Raw genomic sequence first — 21,628 nt, forward strand, 5'->3', positions numbered from 1 at the left:
CTAGATCTGCTGGCATAATGTCTAAAAAGTCAAGCTTCTGGAATCCTGACAAAATTTACAAAAATGACCCCCCTCACCCCCAAAGCTTCGATTAATCAGGGATATTTCTTACTGAAGCTTTGATGCACAAGAAGTGGTATTCGAGACAGACCTAATGTACAGCGAGCAGGTCAAATGAACCTCAGTTCACTTCCCAATAATGAGGGCTGGGCAATAAATCGATATTATGATATAAGACTAGATATCGTCTTAGATTTTGGATTTTGTAATACTCTTCCTGGGTTTGAAAGGCTACTTTACAGTAAAATGCTGCAATTTTCTGAACTTGCTAGACGGTTTTAGCTGTTCTTTTATTTGCTTTTACTCACTTAAGCACTATTCGGACGGGATTAGTTGACATGGAGACGTGGGGTAAAGTAATTATTACCTGGGATTTTAGTCCCGTGCGAACGCACCATGTCTGTAATCATTACGGATAATGTCAGTAAACATTACGGCGACTTTTACCTTCTGTAAAACGGTCCGGAGAAAATACCTTGGGTAATATTAATCCCGTGCGAACACGATCCTCAGTAAAAATGTATGTAAATATTTTGTCACGTCCTGTTCACAACTATTTTTACGCGTTTTTTCGATGATAGAGGCGCTTGAAGAAGCATTGGGTGTTGTCGGCAGTCGTGATAGTGGACATTCTTCTAATGATCTCATAGCCCTACGTGGGAGACCAATCAAAGAGGTCAAGAAGAAAGCACTTTTCAGAGCCACGAGACTTCTGGTTGTGTTAGTAGGCCTAAGATAAATCCATATTGCTAATCGTTGTGTACACATACAGGAAGCAACGTAGCACGCACATGCTGACAGGGAGGTGATGCCAGGATGCAAACCGCGTCACCACTCCCATCTCTGGTAGAATTACGGAGATTTCTTGTCCGGTGTGGATCGGACATTTATATTACAGACATCCTGTGGTAATCTGACATTAGTCCACATCCCTATGTAAAACTAACCCTGTCCGAACAGTACTTTAGTCATTATATCCACATTACTGACCATTATTTACTAAACATCACATTGTATAAATATTTTGTGGGAGCACTATAGTCAACTTTACAATATCGTCGCAATATTGATATCAAGATATCTGATCAAAAATATTGTGATATTTGATTTTCTCTATATCGCTAAGCCCGTACGTAAAAGTGATTTTATTTCTTTCACTAAGCCTTACCTTACCTAAGCACTACTAGTCATTTCAGGATCAGTGGTAGTAGCTACTTGGGAGCACTGCAGCTATTAAGGGGACTTTTTAACTGTTTGCCAAATTTTTACCAGCCAGCACCTCTCACAATGGGTTACTTGTCAACATCAACTCTAACTGCCATCCTGAGAAAAGTCATTACATCTAACTGAAAGTTATCTTTCAGAAACACACGTTCAGTTTTGTAATTGCCTTTAACTGTGGTTCATACATATCACACAACATTTTGGGTATGACAGCCTGAGCAAAGTGCTGGCCCTGTTTTTAAACACGCTACAAACTTACAACTTTCTATTTATTTCAAATTAACAAAACAACATCCAAAAGTTTTGTCCTAATTTTATCTGGTCAAAATGAGGGTAAATTGTTTGCTTAACCCTGCATGCAGCAACATTATCATTAATTTGGAGTTGTGTTTGTGTCCAGATGAATATAACTCCAAAATTCACTCTCTTTTAGCTCTGTTTTTGGTCCCTACCAACTTCTGAGGGAAATATCGTTCTCTTTAGCTGCTAAATGCTCCACTGTGTTCACCATTTAGTCTTTAACACCGTCTGTCTGCTTTAGGTGCTGAGAAGATGCTGGAAACGGCTGCCTTGTTGTTCAATCGATGCTATGAAAGTGGCTAAATGAACCGAAAAAATAAAGTTGCAGGTCAGATTGCTAAACAATGAAACGATGAACCAATATGAAGCGCGGTAAAGCCGAGGGGACCTGCAGATTCAGCTCATAATTCTCTATAGGTTCATCATAACAACTGAATTCTTTCACATTGTGATTTAAAAACTTATCATTATAAAAACATGTACTAATAGTGCACATAGTATGCATTTAATATAGAGCAATGTAATTCTTGTTTTTAAATCAGAAATAACAAATTTCCCCTCACGATCAGGCTTGACAACCACACACACAGACACACACATCTCTAAATGCTTAGTTTGCACCATAGATTGCAGTCTATGGTTTACACACACACACACAGCTAAGTTGCAAACACACCTTTTCCTTCATGGACTCAGACTAGGGAAAAAAAAACAGGACAAAAAAAGATAATATGATGTTAATAAAATAAAAAGAAACACAAACATTCATCATTAACTATCAAAGGGAACATGAGGGTCTTTGTCTGGTGGCTCACCTTTTCCTTATCAAGCTTTTGGACAAAAAAAAAGAATAAAACAAAGACGTTAAAGACAGAAAACAACAAACAAAAGGCATGTGGACGTTAATGGAGCTGTAATCTGACAAGGAAAAAAATTGGAAACATGAACACAAACAGTATACACACGCAGACACACACACACACACACACAGACAGTCGTAGACGCTGTCTCACAGGAGAACAGCAAGGAGAATGGAGGATCTAGTCAACCACATGTTAGGATATCAGTCAGTTCTGAGATGACAGGCGGCAGAGGAGGAGAGGTTAGTCATGGAAAATGTTGGAGGAACCTATCTTAAAGAAAGCAAACCTTCTCCTGCTCCTCCTCACTGTCATCATAGTCTGAGGACTCGTCCTACAGGAGGACAGATGGCAAACAACTTACTGTAGACACACACTAAAACATCCAGTAAAATTCATCAAAGTAAAACACTTATATAACCGACAAAGCTCTACTTTCTCAGGACTAATTAAGTTTTAGGAGAAAATATGTGCTCCGTGATGAATATTAAAGCTTAATTGTATATCAGTGTTACACTGTGTTTTCCAAGTGCCTTTGTTGTCTCCTCGTTTTGAATAGAGACACGCTGTCGTGTTCACAACAGCTGTCAGAGCTCCGCATTTTCTTTTTAGTACCCAAAGTTTAAAATATCTCAACTTTTTGTTCCCAACTTCAACCAGAGTAACAGCAGGCACCATGAAGCACCCAGCTCTTCCCTGGAGCATCTCTTTAGTGCTGTTGGCTGTAAAAAGAGATGTCTGGTGGAAACAGGCATTTAATGCTACAGCAAGTTGCTAATCTGCAGTGTCATCAGGCGACTGTTAGAGACCAGTGACAGAACCCAGGGACCTGCTTGTGCTGAAGTCAGAGCAAAAGCAGCATTCACAGTTTCACCTGTGATGCTGTCGTAATGAATCAACTAAATATTCTGTACACAATCAGTATTTAAAGCTTTAGCCGGTGGCATTTTTATACAATAACATGGCTTATCACTGCAAAACATGAAATCAAACAACACCTAAGGCCTTGTCCACATCTACAGATATTTTTTAATGTCTTTCATCCACATGCTGCATTTTAGGTCACTGATAACTGACCTTTTGTAAAACTGTTTTCAGAGTTGATGTATCGATGGAAAACAGCATTTTTGGCTTGTGACATCAAACTGCGCACCGTTATCTCCTTTGTGAAGCATTACAACGAGGCGACATTTCGTGCAATGGTGGACGTGACCAAAATATTGGAAACATTACTTTACAAATTGCAAGTACATTTACATGATTACACATAAATGCACAGTTACTCTTCCACTATACTGACGGACAGAGGGGTCAGGATGTGCAACTGCTCCAGGCAGCCTGCAGGTCACAGCTTTTTCCAGGTAACTGATTGGCCAACATCATCTTCTTCTTTGTGTGTTTAGACCAGTTCAGACCAAAGATTCGCGATGAGAAGAGTTGAAACAAGCAACTACTTGCAATGCGCCGTTCTGCAACGTTCTAAAAACCTGATGGTTCACACCAATGCAACTAGATGAGATGGTGTATCATCACTATGCAACAACTCTCTGTACTTCTGTTCTGGTTTGCAGCTTTTCAGGCTGATTTTGTGGCTGAATATAATTTGTAGCTTCTTAAAATATGAATGAGAATAGTGATAGTGAGATACTGGCTACAGTTGGCTACTTTAAATGGTGGAAAAATCCTAGCCTGCTGAAACCATCCTGATCTCACAAGCTCATATTCTATTTCGCTCCGCAGATTAGTCTGGCCATGGAGTCACAAACGCGAATTCTGGCATCGGTTTTGGCTTACCGGGCCAATAACAACCGTGTATTACTTTGGGGCGGGTTATCTGAAATCACGTCATCAGAACAGGAGGGACAAGGAGTGAATGCATTTTGTAAACAACCAACATGGCTACTGATTTTGAAACTGCGATGGTAAATGTGTTGAACGAACTGGAATGTACATTTTCTCTAAAAGCAGAGCAAACGGCTGCGCTGAAAGCTTTTATTGAAAAAAAGGATGCGTTTGCCGTCCTTCCTACGGGGTTTGGTAAAAGTTTAATTTACCAACTGGCTCCGTTGATTGGGAAAAAGATGGGACTCAGTGAAAACCCAGCGGCTATTGTTGTTTCTCGGCTAGTTGCTCTCATGGAGGAGCAGGTCAGGGAAGCGACCAAGCTGGGAATCAGAGCCATGCAACTCAGAGTCCACAGTGAGGAGGAAATCCGCAAAGATGGCAACACTCTTTCCCAGACATCATCACAGCTCATCTCCGCTGCACGCTGCACTTGCCTGATGGTCTTTTTACAGTGGCGTTGTGCTAGCCTACGTCACACATTTAGTATACTCTGATTGGTTTTCCATCTTTCCAATTGCGTGAAGGGGCACTTTGAGTGACAGCCGTTGATACTGCCACTCGGGAATAGAGGAAATGTACACTCCGTGTCCAGACCCATTCGTGTTTTGCGAATTGGGTCTGGACACGCCAGGCTAGAAAAATCCTGCTTTTCAAAAATACCAGTGTACATGTCAACTAGGCCTTAGATTCAACCTTGTTTTCCCAAATGAGTATTATGTTCTTTTATTTTTGTTTTTCTCATTGTTCGATTTAATTTGCTTCAGTGCAATCTTCAGGGCAGTTTGCTGACAACATTGTTTATCTCTTTCATTGTTGGCATTTACCTTTATTGTTGGGGTTCTTTTGTCTTTTTCTATTTCTTAAAAGTGAGAGATTTTATTTGCCTAAATTCCTGCATCTTTTAAAATCAGTGTTCAACCATGTAAAGCACTTTGTAACTTAATTTCTCCTGACCCTTGGCTGCTCCTGGTCTCTTGGACGCCTAGCAGGTTCATAATTGTATGGTTGTGGTCCGTCATATGTATATGAAAATACATTATTGACCTCCTCTGTCTCAAAACTAGCATTTTCATTCATATTTGCCATTGTTTAATATGGCTGCTGTCGCCCTTGTTACGTCACATCCGGCTGGGCTTTTCTTGATGCGGAAGTAAAAGTTACTCATAACAGCGACTCTAGGTGTCACTGTAGTGTATATTTATGTATATTTCTTTTAAAGTCTAGTGTCTATATCATTTTCCAACAAACTGATTCACTGGGGGCTCTAACATGCAAGTTGGTCTTTAAAAATAGAGTTGCTTACTATCATTAGTATTATTTTTATTACATTAATATAAGTTGAATAATGTCACTGGTGGGATAAATTCTCTGCCTAAGCTTCAAAAAGTTTGATTCTAATATTATTCGGTTTCAAAGATTGGCTGGGTTTGCTCGAATTTAAGTTTATTAACAGCCTTTCAAGGTCACGTCAGTTCGCTTTGTGCAGCTTTTAATATGATGAGACTTCCAACAATGTCTTCTCTTCTACTCAATACTGAGTGTGTAGATGAAGCTTGCAGTTTGATATTTGGATATGATTTGACTTTAGTTTGGTAAAAAAATGAACATAAACAACAAGAGGTGAGTCTAGTTCACAACATCAACACACAAAACACAAAGTTCCTGTTGCACCAAGGCCTGATTTCAGGCTTACTAACAAACATCACAACACTGGGCCTGACAAACCAACCTTGTTCTCCTTTTCTTTGTTGTCAGCCTACAGTGAGGGCAGACAGGACAAGTCAGGACAGGAGAGGACAGGGCAGATGGGAAAGGACAGGACAGGACAAGCAGTACAGCATTAGCACTGTGCCTTTTTGCAAAAATAATATCATGATGTTTTCTAACAACACGGCCCCTAAAATCCAACATATTTCTGAATTTCCTCACTGGCAAGAGCTCTGCTTTAAATTCAAATACACAGAAGTGTGCTCATGTGACGATCCGAGTAAAAAAACAGCCATCAGCAGCTGTATGATCGAAGCGTGTTTGAGAATGCACAAGAGCAAGAAACAGAAAACACTCTGTAGCAAACGTAATCTAGAACAGACCTACTGAGTGAGGCTGTGCTGCTCAACAGTTTGCACACACACACTCTGCTTTTGTTACTTGTGAGGACTCAGTATTTACTTCAAATATCCATTAACCATAGCAACCAAGACTTAAAATAAATGATCTGCCTTGTGGGGGCTTTTTGTCCTCACAGCATGATCAATAAAACGTACACCCTATCCATAATTCTTGTGCTTGCATTCCCTTGTTTCTAACCCTAACTCTAACCATCATGACATCTAATCCCAACCTTTAACCTAAACCTAACTCTGACCTTAACCCCTAAAACCAAGTCTTAACTCTTCACAGGAATCATACAAAGTGTCTTCACTCCAAGTCCAGAATTGTATCTACCAAAGCCAGACAAACAGTACGAGAGCATATGTAGATCTTCCAGTCTTTAACTGCGGAGATAATGGCACGCTGTCTTAAAGGTTCACAGATTTTTCAAATCTGTCTGAAACAGCAGTCAGGAGTCGTTACGAACATTAAAACAGGTTTGTCTTGCTGTGAGCTTTCCTCTTGTTCACACAGACCATTAAGAGATCTCTTTCTAAAATGATTTCAGTGTAGGTGACAGAGGACAAAATCCACAGTTCTGTTTTTGTGCAGAAATATATCCAAAGTTTATTTGAAGCTTCAGTCGTCCAAGTTGGACAAGTGATGTCACGTCCTGTCCAGGATAGTTAAGTTTACCTTTTTGTTCTCCTTATGTTTCAGTGTCTTGTACTTCCTGTTTTATGCCGATGATCAATTGTTGTCTCGTTTCTGAATGCGCATATTAAGGCAGTACAGGAGGAGGTGCACATTAATAATCCTCCAGGACTGTAACATGCTCATGTTTAACCCAAACAATGTGTCATGTGACTGCAGTTGCTTCACATCCAGGTCGGAACACCTTCTCTCCACCACAAACCTAGTTTTCACTAAAAGGACCAATTGTTTGAACTTGTTGAAATTTCTTGTTTTTGTTTTGACTTTTAACTGCAGAGCTAATTTCATAGTCGAAAGAGCATAAGATTGGAATTTATCCACTAGTGAAGTCTCACATTAGCTTCAAATAAACTTTGAAATATATTATTGCAAGGACTGTGGATTTTGTCTCCCATCACTTAACATAAGAGGCCACTGAAAAGGGATCTTTTAATGGCCATTATGGACCGGAGGAAGGCTAAATGAAAGCAAAAACTGTTTTAATGTTCATATGAGCACTTGACTATTATTTTAAGACAGCCTTAAGGCTCCCAGGCCCACACTGCCACACTGTAAATTCACCCTTACTTTCACACATTTAAATTAAACTATAAAGCAGCACAGAAGACCAACAATAAAAAACACTGAAACTCAGGGAGCATCCGAAGCTCCCCTTCTACAAACAGCTCCTTTATGAGGGAAGTCTTGAAAAGAATATTACCATTCCTTTTAAATGTTTCAACTGGCACATGAGGACAGCATCAATTAAGGAGCATGACAGGTTTTGAATAAATTCAGTCAGGTCCAATTAAATTGGCCAAAATACATTTATGAAACTAAGATTATTTTGAAAAAAAAAAAAAAGTCCTTACAGAACATTCCACTGCTGTGAGACCACTTTTTATAACCAGTTACAATCATATATACATATACCGCCATACAAAAAAAAAATCCTCGCCTGCAACAATACCAGAGAAGAAGCATGTGTATGCCCTCACTACAACATCATCATTTAACATCTGTTAAGATAACAGCAGCTTTAGCCATTAACCAGCACAGCTGAGACTCTGCCACACTTTATCTCTCTTCACCCTCTGCTCCGACTCTGACTCTCCTCCTCCCTGACACGCCACAGACCCCCCGCAGTCACCTGACAAACTCAGCCATTTCAAGAAGCCATTTAGCGGCGGCTAAATACAACATTTCTACACACTATCAAATTCAATTATCTGGCAGCCCACTGTCTAGTCTATTAAGCACTCACTAGAGGAGGGAGGCTGTGTTAGCGCCCAGCTGTAAATGTGTTAAGAGCTTTGCTAGCATGTGGTGCTCGAGCCTTTATGGACATTTTAGAATCAGGGATATGGAGGGGTTTATCAGCTGTGCTCAGAGACAAGCAGCTGGGGGGTTCAAAGGGGTAATTGACACTTTATCATCCCATTTTAAAATGTGTTAAAAATGTTTTCCTGTGATCTTGGACACTTTATGTTTGTGATCTTACACTTACGCATACTCACACTGTGCAGTTATGCTTTATATCTATCATTATATAATTATACTACGTCATATATTTATATCACTCTGGCAGGCCCAGTTTCAAGACGGTAAAGTTGGTATTGTGCATTTCTGCAAACCACAGATACGTTACATTTGAACACTTCACACATATCATATCCTCCTGAGACACATTTTGGTTTTACGTGTCCTTATACTTCATTCTACTTTCACTCAGACCTGTTGTCCTCATTCATGGACACCTTTATGTGCCATCTGGTGGTAGTAAGCGCATCCATGTCAAAACAAGATGGCAGCCATTTCTGCCAAGTCATTCTGGCAACAAATTTGACCAATTTTATCAACAGTAAGACACTGTTAATTAGGAAGTAGTAATTAGTGGTATTTTAAGCCAAACAGTTTTTGTTTCCGAACCATAACCTTGTGCCTAAACTTAACCACACCTTAACCACAGCGTTGTAACTTGTGACTACCTGTGCTCCAAGTCATGACCTGAGATCCTCAAGCCTACCCTCACCAGTCGTCCCTAAATCAAGGCTGGTAACTAAAGGTGACCGGGCCTTTGCCATCAAGGCCCCGCGGCTCTGGAATTCTCTGCCTGAGGAGATTAGGCAGGCTAGCACATTACCCGTTTTGTGCTTTATTTCCTTTTGTTCTGTTTTTGCCTCTGTACACACTATTTTTCGTACCTCTTTCACATCTATGGGAGCGCCCACAATCCCATTTGCATATCTATTTTTAAATGCAGGTAGAATTGCAACCAAATAGGCATATAAAACTGGAGGAGTTACACTAACATATCATGCATTCATCGTGTCCCAGAGCGCTGTTTTCTTGCACTAATGGGTTCGTAGAAATCCCAGGCAGTCGTGCTGCTTTCCTCTTAAGCATTTAAAACTCACAGAATGAGACACTAATAAAAACAAATACCTAAAAACAAGACCCCACTGGTAAGGTGACGTACTGGGCAGCTTGTAGGTCTAAATGTGTTTTACTCTAGTCATTAACCAGCAATAAAAACAAGTCAAATTCAGACTTTGATGAGACAAATAGATGCTAAAAAGTTATGAAATTTCCAGTTTCTAGCTTCCTCACAAATATTGAGATTATTATAATATAAACATTTTTTCCCCTTGTCTGTTAGTTTTTTCTTTCCTTTATTCTCTCTTACCTCAGATCCCTCTGAGTCTGAGCAGGCAGACTGGAGTTGAAATGGACAAAACAGTAAGAAAAGAAGGTGAGATGACAGAAAAAGAATTTAAAAAAATAATAAATGACATTTAAGTAAATTATATGACACTGATTTTGATGTTTTTTTGCAGCAGCTACCCACCATGTCATCCTCTCCTTCATTGTCAGTGATGGCCTGGTGAAGATGGTGTGGAAATAAAATAAATTATATAAAATGTAGGATAAAGAAAATGTGATGACATAAAGAAAGAAAGGAAAAACAGAAGAGACAGTCTAACAAATGTTACTCTGTTGAGATTTTGTAAGGACATGGCTCATGTGAAGCTGGCTGACTGTGACAGGCACTGTAGATGAATTTGGTTATAAACATTTTCTTACAGTGAAAACGGGTGGAAGAACCACAGATGCTACAAATACACTATAAACCCAAAGTATGCAGACATCCCTGTTTGTAAATCTTTCTTTTTGTGTCTGTTTTTCATGGTTTCGGGCTCTCTTAGCACAGTGCAACAAAGGCGAACTCTTAATGTGTCAGCACAGCCTGTTCTCATTACCAGGGCATCAAATACCGACGCTCTGTCACGCCCCTGTCAAAGGCAGCCTCTGGAATCTTTATGAGACGCACTGGGCTGTCAGCTAACTTTAATATAAACCCATCCGGGCATTACTTGATGCTGAGAGCCGCTGATGTAGCATATAGAATCAGAAGGTTAGTGTCCCGTGTGAAACCAAAATTCATTGTTGTTTTAACGTACATACAGTCATCGCACAATGTCGTCATTCACCTGCCTGATGTATTTACGCCACGTTGCGTTGTGTTAAAAACCTACGTATTAAGCCAAAACATGATCTTTTTTCGAAAGCTAACCAACTGGTTTGTCACCTAAACCTTACCACGCCCGCTTCACAACATTAAGCATGTGTTACAGCTGTGCATCACACAGATGAGGGTGACCTGTATGTCACTATGAGAAGCAAAGGGGTGTGACAAAGCGACAGAGTGACAGAGATCTTATTTCAGAATCGTGTGCTTCGTCTATGTCTCTTTGCTGTTTCCCCATGCACAAGGCCAGTTAAAGAAATGGCTCTCCTAATTTGGTGTGGAAGAACTTGACTGGTCTGCACAAAGCCCTGACCTCCACTCTACTCTACACCTTTGGGATGAGGTGAAACATCAACTGTGAGCCAGACCTGATCACCCAACATCAGTGCTGGACCTCACTGATGCTCTTCCAGCTGACTGGGAGCAAACACCTGCAGCCACTTCAAAAATCTGGTGGAGATGTGATGTAATATTTGGGTGTCTACATACTTTTGGCCATTTAATATATCTGATATTTAAAAAGAAAAGTTATTGATCATAAAGATAAAAAAAGAAAAATGAAGTAGTCTTCTGGTATTTCTTTAGTTTTCAGTCAATCCAGTTTAAAACCACTAAAAGTAATTTTATCCAAACTGAACAATGATGTCTGAGGTTGTGACGGAGCCACAGGTTGACCCACCTCCTCATCTAACTCCTCAGGTTCCTCCTCGTTCTCAAGCTTTTGGAGAGAAGCAGCACCACAGTGAAAAACACAGTATTTATTTTTACATACGTTTTATCAGGTGGAGAGAAGGAAACCAACGTTTGTTTCTGGGAGTGAAAACTAGGAGTCTATGAAGGAGGAGGAGGAGGAGGAGGAGGAGGAGAAGAGTTCAAGTTGATCTCTTGTTTATGAGTAAATTGGGATCAAACTAAAAATAGACACATATGCTGCTGGGTAACAAGAGGTTTGACGGGAGGTTCACGGCGGGTTTTTGCTTTAATGAACTTATTTATTTCAGATGTTTGTGTTCCAGGAGCAACAGGGGAAAGGGGAGCGAGGGCAAAAAAGAAACCTAGACATACCCTCTCCTCCTCAGCAGTTATCTGTAGAGGGAAACACACACACTTATTCTCACCTTACTTAAATTAACTTGCAGCACACATTATTCTTCACCTGCTGAACCTTCATCCAAACAAATGACTTTAACAAGCTACGCTTAGTTATAGATGCTTCTACACTCTCATTATTACAAAAATATATCAGCAAGGTTACTTTATATTCAAGCAGGAGTGAAAAGTCAAGTGAATATCAAAGGAGAAATACGAGAGGGGGAACTCAAACTACAGATTTACTCCCGCACTAAATACAACTCTATTTTTCAGGGTTTCCACATTGCACATGAAAGGTTACAACTACACTTCTTCTTCTTCCAAGTTTCATTCTTTTTTATTGCTCTTTGATTGCACAGAGATCTGACTTTAGTTATAGTCTGAGATCACAAGATGGGTTGGGATCTTGTTGTCTGTTCCAAGAGCACGGACTGAGCTGGGAAAGAAGGCTTTTATGTGCTCTGCTCCCTTCACTTGGAATAGTCTTCAAAAAGACTGAAACCCTGAGAATTGTCTGCGCCTCAGGCTCTTATTAGAACAATGGTGACTCAATCTGTTGGTGCTTGTCACTGTATATGTAGGTAGGTATTTTGACAGGTTAATGTACATCTTCTATGTGTTCTTGTGGTTATGGTTGTTTGTCAGTAACATTTTATCGCCCAGGTGAAATCTAGGATCTCACTGGGATTTAACCTGGTTAAATATGAGTTAAATAAAATAAAAAAAAGATTTGAAATATGAAACAGCTGCAGGTTCAGCACAAACACAGAAAAAAAATTCCAGTATGCACAAAAAGAATCCAACTCTGCTGCTTCTCCTGGTAGCAACCGATGAACCCAAATTCATATGAAATGGCTCCATTAATTAGGGCACACCTGGAGGACGGTGAGTTGACCCATATAGGTTTGTCTATGTAGTGGAACGTACCAATACCAACAGGATTGTAGCTTCTCCAGCACCATTTGAAAAAACCAATGGTGTGCATGTCTGTAACCTCACAAATAAAGCACACAGCAGACAGATATTTGAAAATCCAGACACAGTTATTGGATTAGCTGTGATTCTGAAAACCTTGAGATTGTTGAAAATGTTTTTCACCTGTTTGCAACATTTTTCTGATTTAACAACATTGTTTATTTCCTGCTCGCAGATTTTTCTAACAGCCTCTGAGATCCTTTCATTTTGCTGATGAAAAAAAAAACATCAGTGTCTCAAATAGCCATCAAGATATCAGAGCATTTCAGTCCAATTGACATGTTGTTAAAGAGTAAGTTAGGTATTTTTCAACCCTGTTTTCACACGTTTTGTCTTAGTGACTAATGTAACCACGTTGCAGCTTGTTTGTTTCTGACACTGACAGGCTTTGACAGGTGTGACAACTTATGGAAAGAATCCCTGCTGAAAAAGATGTTTCAATTAGAGAGCAAGATCCTTTGGTAACACTTTATTTGAAGGTATCTACATAAGGGTGACATGACACTGTCATAACTATGACATGACACTGTCATGAACTTGTCATAAACATTATGTACATGTCATACATGTTTATGACTGCTGTCATTAAGTGTCATTCAGTTTTTGTAATGACAAGTTGACATTGTTTGGGATGTCCTTATTATGACAACTTGACATTAACCAGGATGACATTACCAGAAGATGTCTTTGTATAAATCATTATGTCAACTTGTCATAAACACAAAAAGAGGTGCATTTCTTGTTAATGCTAACTTGTCATGACAAAGATATCTTCTGGTAATGTCATCCTGGTTAATGTCAAGTTGTCATAATAAGGACATCCCAAACAAATTTAAAGTCAACTTGTCATGACAAAGACAACTTCTAGTAAAGTCACTTTAATTAATGTCAACTTGTCATAATCAAGACAACCCACGCAATGTCAACTTGTCATTACAAAAACCGAATGACACTTAATGACAGCAGCCATAAACGTTTATGACATGTACATAATGTTCATACAGGTTCATGACCGTGTCATGTCATAGTTATGACAGTGTCATGTCACTCTTATGTAGATACCTTCAAGTAAAGTGTTACAAATCCTTCTTGTCTAACCAGAATCATTCTGAAATCGCCATCCCCAAACACACCAGACTCCATTTAAATAAACAGTAAGTTTAGTGTGTATAGAGGCAGCATATTTTCAGATCTAACTGCTTGAATTTAGGATTCATTTCCACCAAACTAGGGTTGGTCATTGTTAAAACAACAGAAAGACAAACCAAGATGGCTCCTGTGAGTCTTATTTTGTCTCTGTTGACTTTGAATAAAGTGTGTTTCACGATGATAAAATAAACAGTTTATTTGAATGGAGTCAGGTGGGATTGACTATAGAGATTTGGGGTTGTTTCTGTTTAAACAAAAAGGATCTTATTCTCTAATAAAAAAAAGTCTATCTGTATAGGATTCTTTCAATAATGTCAGGCATTTAGAGCGGTGGTTCTCAAATGGTGTGCCATGACACAAACCACTGATTTAGAAAAACAATCTGAGCCTGTCAGTGGCAAAAACAAGCACTTTTAGTAGACGTAAACTGACAGTGCGCAATTGCCCATTAACGTTACATTTCAGCCTGTGTCTTGGTCAATAATGGACCAATTTCAAAAAACTGTTGTCTCCGTTAGTCACTAAGACACAAAAACAAGGCAGAACAGGTTGGGAAATCTTTGTAACGGGAGGTTTAAAATGCATGTTCTCACTTTAAATTAATCCTGGCTGCTCCAAATGAGACCCTGATTAGTTTTCTCCTCTCTGGTGTAAATGCAACAACACTGCGTTGCCACCGTTTGTGAGAACAGAACTGAGAACAATCTTTGCCATACGTGACGAGCTTGCAAGCTTATTTGATGATTTTGTTGCCATTTAAGCTTGAAAAAGCATTTGAACAGTTTCTTATTTTCAAACCATGCTCTGGTCTGAAAAATAACCCTCTCACATGAGTTACATTATCCTGCTGTGTGTACTACCAGGGCTTGTCTTTCACATGATAATGATGCCACAGTGAAGGGTGGCAGATTTCAGTCCTGTTCTCTTAAGACCCAAAACACTGCCCGTTTTCATTTCAACATTTTGACCTCAAACCGGAGAGAAAGACCTCATCAGTGGCTGCAGGATGAAATGAGAAACTCTCAGGTCTCCATGGCAGATGATTAAAAACCACTGGTGCAGGACAAGTGATATGCGTGTGTGCTCATCTGTTATTGCTCACCTGTTTTGCTCCCATCGACTCAAACATCTTCTCCAACAGGACCCTCATCTGCTGGATGTTGTTCATCAGCACGCAGGGCTGGAGGATGACAGATGAGGGGGACAATGGGGGCAGGTGGTCGAGAAAAAACAAAAGGAGGGAAACAGAGTTGAGAGAAAAGAGCAAATGAATGAAATATAAGGAAACAGGAAGATGAAATAAGAAAAGTAAGAAAAAACAATAGAGATAGATGTAAAAGAGCCACAGAAGTGGGCAGCAGTAACTAAAATATTAATCCACTCCACAGAGAGTGCACTAGCTTTCAAAGTGTTTGGTCTCTCTCCAAATCGGAGAAGAGCACAGAGTGGCAGCAGAGTGGCGACGCAGCAGTACTCACTATCTTCTCCTTCTCACAGTAGGAGGGAAAGCTCTTGGCTAGCAGGGCACAGTACTGCAGCAGCACTTTGGTGATCGTCTGTGGAAACAAGATAACACACACGTAGGACATGTTTACTCTGGGAACTTCTGGGGTGGTGGATCTGAACACTGGTATTTACTCCTCTAGTTTGACTTGTTTGATCAGGCGAGAACGCTGCTGTTTGAACTCAAATATTCACACTGTCACGGCTGAAAATGTCTCTGTCTTTTGCTAAAAGAGCTGCAGGCGGAGACATGATCACATCGGTTCACTTCTAGCCTCTTGACACTGGCTCCCAGTGTGTGTTAGAAAAGATTTGGAGATTTTACTGATTACTTTTAAGGCCCTTCATGGTCTCTCTCACAGCTATATCGCTGACCTCTTAGTACTGCACACACCAGGACGTACTTTGAGGTCCTCGGGCAGCAGAGGTCTTATGTCTGTTCCAGACGTCCGGACAGAGTGTTTGCTGTCAGGGCTCCGAGGCTCTGGAACAATCTGCCCGAGGAAATCAGGTCGGCCGGGTCAGTGATCTCTTTTAAGTCTCTTCTTAAAACACACTTTTATCTGAGAGCCTTTCCTGATTTTATTTGAGTTTTAAGTTAATTCAAACTGTCTTTAATTTCCTCAGTTTTTATACACTGAAGTGTTTGTCAGTTCCTTTAAAAGTTGTTGTTTTTCATGTCTTTTCTGTTTAAATTACTGACATGTAAAGCACTTTGTAACTCTGTTTTGAAAAGCACTTTATGAATAAAGATTATTATTATTATTATTAGTTGGTAGTGACGAGTAGGGGTGGTTGATATGGCCCTAAAATATTATCACAATATCTCAGGGTATTTCTGTATTAACGATATTCTGGATTATATGACAAATTAGTACTAACTTCACTTGATACTTTAATTTTTTTCTTTTTTTTTGCTTTCAAGACTTCAATAAGTTAAGTCTTAGGGGAGTCAAGTCTCAAGCAAGTCTCACATCTCCAGTCCTCATTTTTGGGTCCTCATTTTGGTCCATGTCCAAGTCCCCTGTGTACAGCTCTGCATGCAGATCTAAAGGACCTCTGGATATGTGGAGATGGGTATTGATATCTGATGACAATTCCTCATGGTTGGAAACTAGCAGGACAAAACAAATGAGTCCTTTAGTAGGCAGCCAGTATGTTTGTTCAGAGTTCCAACGGACAAAACTGGATTTGTTGGGAGTGACAGAGTGACTCGTTGGTACCACTGTCATCCTGCCTGATTACAGAAAGTATTTTGTGTTTGTTGATTTGGCAACGTATCTTAAGTGTTATGTGCTAATTTTTGTTTTTGCAACAATCCTCCTGCCAATCAAAGACTGTAGGCGGAACTCAAGGGACATATTTTTCCTTTTGGATCTCTGTTGATGATCAGTTTCTCCAGGCACCATCTTCTTTACGTGTCCAGCCATGGTGGCTCTTAGCTGTCACACGCAACATGCCAGTTCTATTTCTATTTTTAATGAAAACACTCTCCTCGTTATAAGAGGAAAACTCATCATATTTCTTTCCTTCGACTAATCTATCATTTACTGTTCACTCTATGGATCAAATTGGACACTGAGTTGCCAGTTTAGTTGGCTAACCTTCACACAAAGTGTACTGTGCTTAATAAGGAGTCATACATCATGTGTCTGAGGTGTGGCACGGTATAAATCAGGCAGACCAGCAAGAGCGACTTTGGGTACTTTACTATCTCCGAGACAGCTATTATCTTGGGCTTTTCACACATGACATTACAAAGGTTTATCCAGAATACACCAACAGTTTGAGATCCTGCAGACAGGGACAGGTAGTGGATCAGAAACGTCAATCACACTGAAAAGTTTCCTCCTCCGTGTTCAGAATTTTAAAGGTACTCTGTGGAGTTTCTGACCACTGGTTGCACTGTAGAGCAGTGCTTGTTGAGCAGTAATCTCATCATTTACATGAGGACACACTGAATGCAGTAGTGGAAAGTATTCATCCATCCATTATCCGTAACCGCTTATCCCATTCAGGGCTGTGGGGCAGGGGGGCTGGAGCCTATCAGGGTACACCCTAGACTATACTTCCACCACAATTAGCATGTGTATGTGGGGTTTTTTAAACATGGGAAACCCACTAAAAATAGGCAATAGACACCTTTCCAATTGCCAGTAGCCCACAGCTGTGTACATGGCTCTGCAGCAGATGAGTATGCCTTTCTGTGTCTGTGTGTGTGGGTTCTTTTAGTGGGTCACATTCAACACCACAAACAGGTCGGAAAACAGGATAGTACACGGTAGCCAGCAGCATGGGGGGCTGTGAAAACCTTACGGTGGTGACTTCTTTTTATATATCTCTTACTTTTTAGTCTCTCTTTCAAACTCGATGCAGAATTTGGATGTTTGAGCGCTGCTTGGGTGGTGATGGACGGTATTTCGTGGTGGTCCGTCATTGCATATCGCTGGTAGAGGGACTAAAATTAACGCGTTTATCCCGGGTGCTGAGTTTCCATCAATGCCGATTGGAGCCATAGCTGATAAATACCCATGACTACTTCAGAGTCATTTGACCTGCATGTGAACGCCAATTATAACCTTTCCCATTACATTTCTTTCTTTTTTTTTGTGTTTTGTTTTTTTTATGCTAAAAAAACATTAACTTAAAGTTTATGTATTGTCTATCTACCAGTATATTTGAGTTTTATAAGTTGTAAAAGAAACAACGACGAAAAAAACAAAAACATTAAAAAAAAACAGAGGTTAGCGGGTGTTAGCATTTTTTCTGTGCAGTGGTAAAGTCCAAGTGGCTATGGAGACAGACAACCATTCACATTCACACCTACGAACAATTAACCTAACCTAACATGTCTTTGGATTGTGGAAGCCAGAGAGCCTGGAGAAAAAGGGTGGGTGGGAACTGGAAAGTAACTACATGACTCTGAAATACTTTGAGATACTTGTACTTCACTTGAGTATTTCAGTTTTCTGCTGCATTATATGTCTACTCCGCTTCATTTCAGAGGCAAATATTGTACTCTTTACTCCACTACATGTAATTTTGGTGCTTTAATTAATTTGCAATTTAAGATGGCTAATACAAACACATCTGTCCAATCACATACGGGCCTGAATTTTAAGTTGCTGGCCAAAATGACACATTTTGTTTAGAAAAGATCCAACATTTATAAAAAAAATAATAAAAAAAAACAGGCAACAAAAAAACATCTGGTCAAATTACACTCTTTCCTCATCATATAAATGCATTCCCTGAAACTGTAGCTCAATTTCTCTGAACTCTAAACGCAAAACTGAAAAGAGTTAACCATTTTGTCAAAACTCCACAGATCTCTAACAAAATGAAACACTGCACTTAAAACCATGTCCTCTCTTCTCAAAACAGATTCTTTCCACCAAAATGACACACAGCTAGCATATTTTCATGTAGGCCTTTCTTCTCTGTTTCCTAGGCTGTTCCATTTTTCCCCAAACACAGCAGAGTTCGCCTGAGGCATCTTTAATGCTGTGACAGATGATTGGAGTGTTTTGCCAATTGTGTTCGAACAGCTGCGATGTGAGTGAGACCAATTGGCAATTAGGGTGTAACATTTTGAAGGCCAGTGTTTTTTCAGGTTTAAAAAGTGTGCTAAAAGGTGAAATTTGTATTTAGAGTTTTGCAAAAATGTGATTTAGAATTTGTATTTGAGTGAAAACAATGAAATTATGCTTAGACGTATAGCGTAGGTGACTTGGCGTAAACTCTTATTGTGTGAATATATGGTGTACGTGACCTGACATAGACTCATTATCCTGACGTGACTTCAGTTAAATGATCTGGCATGATTCTGCTGAATTGCTCTCACAGCTGGTTGTCTGAATAACAGAAAAACAGTAGCTTAAGTGACAGGAAACACCTTTTCATGCGTTCTGGAAAGCTGTAGGTGTGTCACCTGATACTGCTTGTTTGTCAAACACTATAAATTGTCATAATGTATTAATTCTTTGGCTTTCTCGCGAGTAAACCCTCAAATGTCCAATCCTGTGTTTTGAGTCTCTTTAATCTACAATAGACTTCTGTAGTTCAGAGGTTTGTTGTTGATACATGATCTTCAAGTTTCAGAGCTGTGTGCATAGTTTTATTTTTTGTGTGTATAATAAATGTATTCTTTCAATCAATCAATTCCATAATAGACGACAAAATACAAAATACAGCTATCAATATGAGTTCAACCTTGACTTGTGCTGTACGCCTGAACCATGTTGATACTTCACAGTGCTATGTGCCACAAAAGACAAGCAAGCATATATCAGCATAAAACTGTATGCTTTTCTCCACAGATGATCTGAGGAGAGAAAACAAACCCTGCTGCACTCTGCAATTTAGAGACGCCCTGTTGAAATACTGATAGAATACTTATCATTTTTACGTGCCTTTGGCCTCTTTGAGCCATGCTTACAGCAGCACAGCGGTGGCATCTTTTATAGATGGTTAAGAACTGCGAGCTGATCGAATAGTTGTGCCAAAGATTTTCACACAGGTGCATTAGAGATTCATAATTATGCATGTATTTCTATCAGCTATGAATACATTTTTTCCTTTTGTTTAACACAGTTTATTCAACACAGTTTGTGGTCCTTCAATGAGATCTGTGCGAACTGTGTGTGTGAAAATGTGTGAAACCTAAAACAAAGTGTGAACACATTTGCAAAAGAAGACTTCCGTTGTGCTAAGAAGGCGATGATGAAGATCAGTTGGAGCCCAGTTTCAATAAGCATGTGTCAGCAATCGAGAAAAACTGTAATGAATCAGTAAGTAGACTGATCAGCCACAGCATTAAAACCACTCTGTCATCACATTACAGTGAAATATCCTGCTGGGAAACCTTGGGTTCTGGCATTCATGTGGATGCCACTTGACACACACCACCAATCCAAACACCATTACAGACCAACTACACCCTCTCACATGTCACATTGCAAATACTACTCAGGAATAGCTCAAGGACCCTGACAAAAGAGCTCAAAGTGTTGACCTGGCCTCACAATTCAAATCCATCGGAGCATTTGTGGGAGGTGCTTGTACCATAAAGGTCCTGTGTACATGCCTCAACAGGTGAGAGGCCACCGTGGATCAGACTCGGCTCTGACCTGTCGAGGCATGGACACAGGACCTCTTGTGGCAGCAGGGTAATGCTGACAGATCCGCTGGGTTGCAAGGTGGGGCTCCAACACCTCCCACAGGTGGTTGATCAGATTTAGATCTGGAGGCCAGGTTGACACCTTGAGCTCTTTCTCAAGTTCCTTGAGCCATTCCTGAGCAGTTCTTGTGGTATGGCATGGCACATGATTAAGGGTGCTTTCAGACCCAGAGTTGTCTTGCTTTTGTCCGAATCAGGGAATAATTTTGTCACAAGTTTGCACAACTGCCTAGAGCTGGTTCGTGTTTTCACAACAGCATTTACAAGCGGACCACCTTCTCACCACAAACTAACTGCACCAAAGTTCGTTTGTAACTGGACTGAGACCACCTCTTCAAGAAGGTCTCGGTCCAGTTGTTTTGGTGCGCACCTGAGTGTGATTGCTGTGCCCAAATGAACCGCACTTAGGGGGCAAATGAACTTGAGCTCGGTTGAAACAGGGCAGGTGTGAAAGCACCTTGATATTATTTACTTCACCTGTCAGTGGTTTTGATGTTTTGGCTGATCTGTGTAAAACCCAATAAGACTGATGTTAATATTTTTCTACTTTAACTTAAGTAAAAGTTGGAATGCAGAACTTCAACTTCTAACAGAGTATTTCTACACTGCATTGCTACTTTTACTTAAGTGAAAGATCGGCATACTTCTTCCACCACTGCCTGAAATGTTACAGGGATGAATGCTGTATATACACTATATACCATCAGTTGCTACCCAGACCTGCAAATCAGATGACGTGTTTACCTCAAAATTGCTCGTATTTATCACATAAAAGAGAGAGGAATGATATGATATCCCTCACTTTTTTTACTACTCAGCATGTTGAGGCACTGCACCAATAAAAAAGGCAAAAAATGCAGGTTTTAAAATATTCCAAGTATCTGCGAGAGTTCACTAAGATTATGAAATCCATCTGACGTTTTTATTCAGGCCTTAAGGATACACAACGCTGAATGTCATGCTTGTCCACACTACAAACTCCACGGGGTACTTTTAAATAAATCAGCAAGTCAATTTATCGGTTGTGGTGTTAACTCGGGGACAGGAAATGACAGAAACCAGCCCTGTGACCTCACAGCGTCTCAGGTTCGTTGTGAGAGATTTCTGTACTTTCTGCTGAGTCAGCCA

General features: G+C 40.0%; 1 protein-coding gene across 1 annotated transcript in view; it reads right to left on the reverse strand.

Moving 5' to 3' along the window:
• Positions 1-21,628, reverse strand: part of LOC126394434 (protein unc-13 homolog B-like) — a 134,086-nt gene that overhangs the window by 28,439 nt on the left and 84,019 nt on the right. Inside the window, exons 21-22 of the mRNA XM_050051245.1 lie at positions 15,297-15,374; positions 14,921-14,998 (exon numbers count right to left, since the gene is read on the reverse strand). Coding sequence (XP_049907202.1) covers positions 14,921-14,998; positions 15,297-15,374 — 156 coding nt within the window. The remainder of the gene's footprint in view (positions 1-14,920; positions 14,999-15,296; positions 15,375-21,628) is intronic.

Source organism: Epinephelus moara, chromosome 8 (genome assembly GCF_006386435.1).
Source record: "Epinephelus moara isolate mb chromosome 8, YSFRI_EMoa_1.0, whole genome shotgun sequence".
Classification (NCBI taxonomy): Eukaryota; Metazoa; Chordata; class Actinopteri; order Perciformes; family Serranidae; genus Epinephelus; species Epinephelus moara.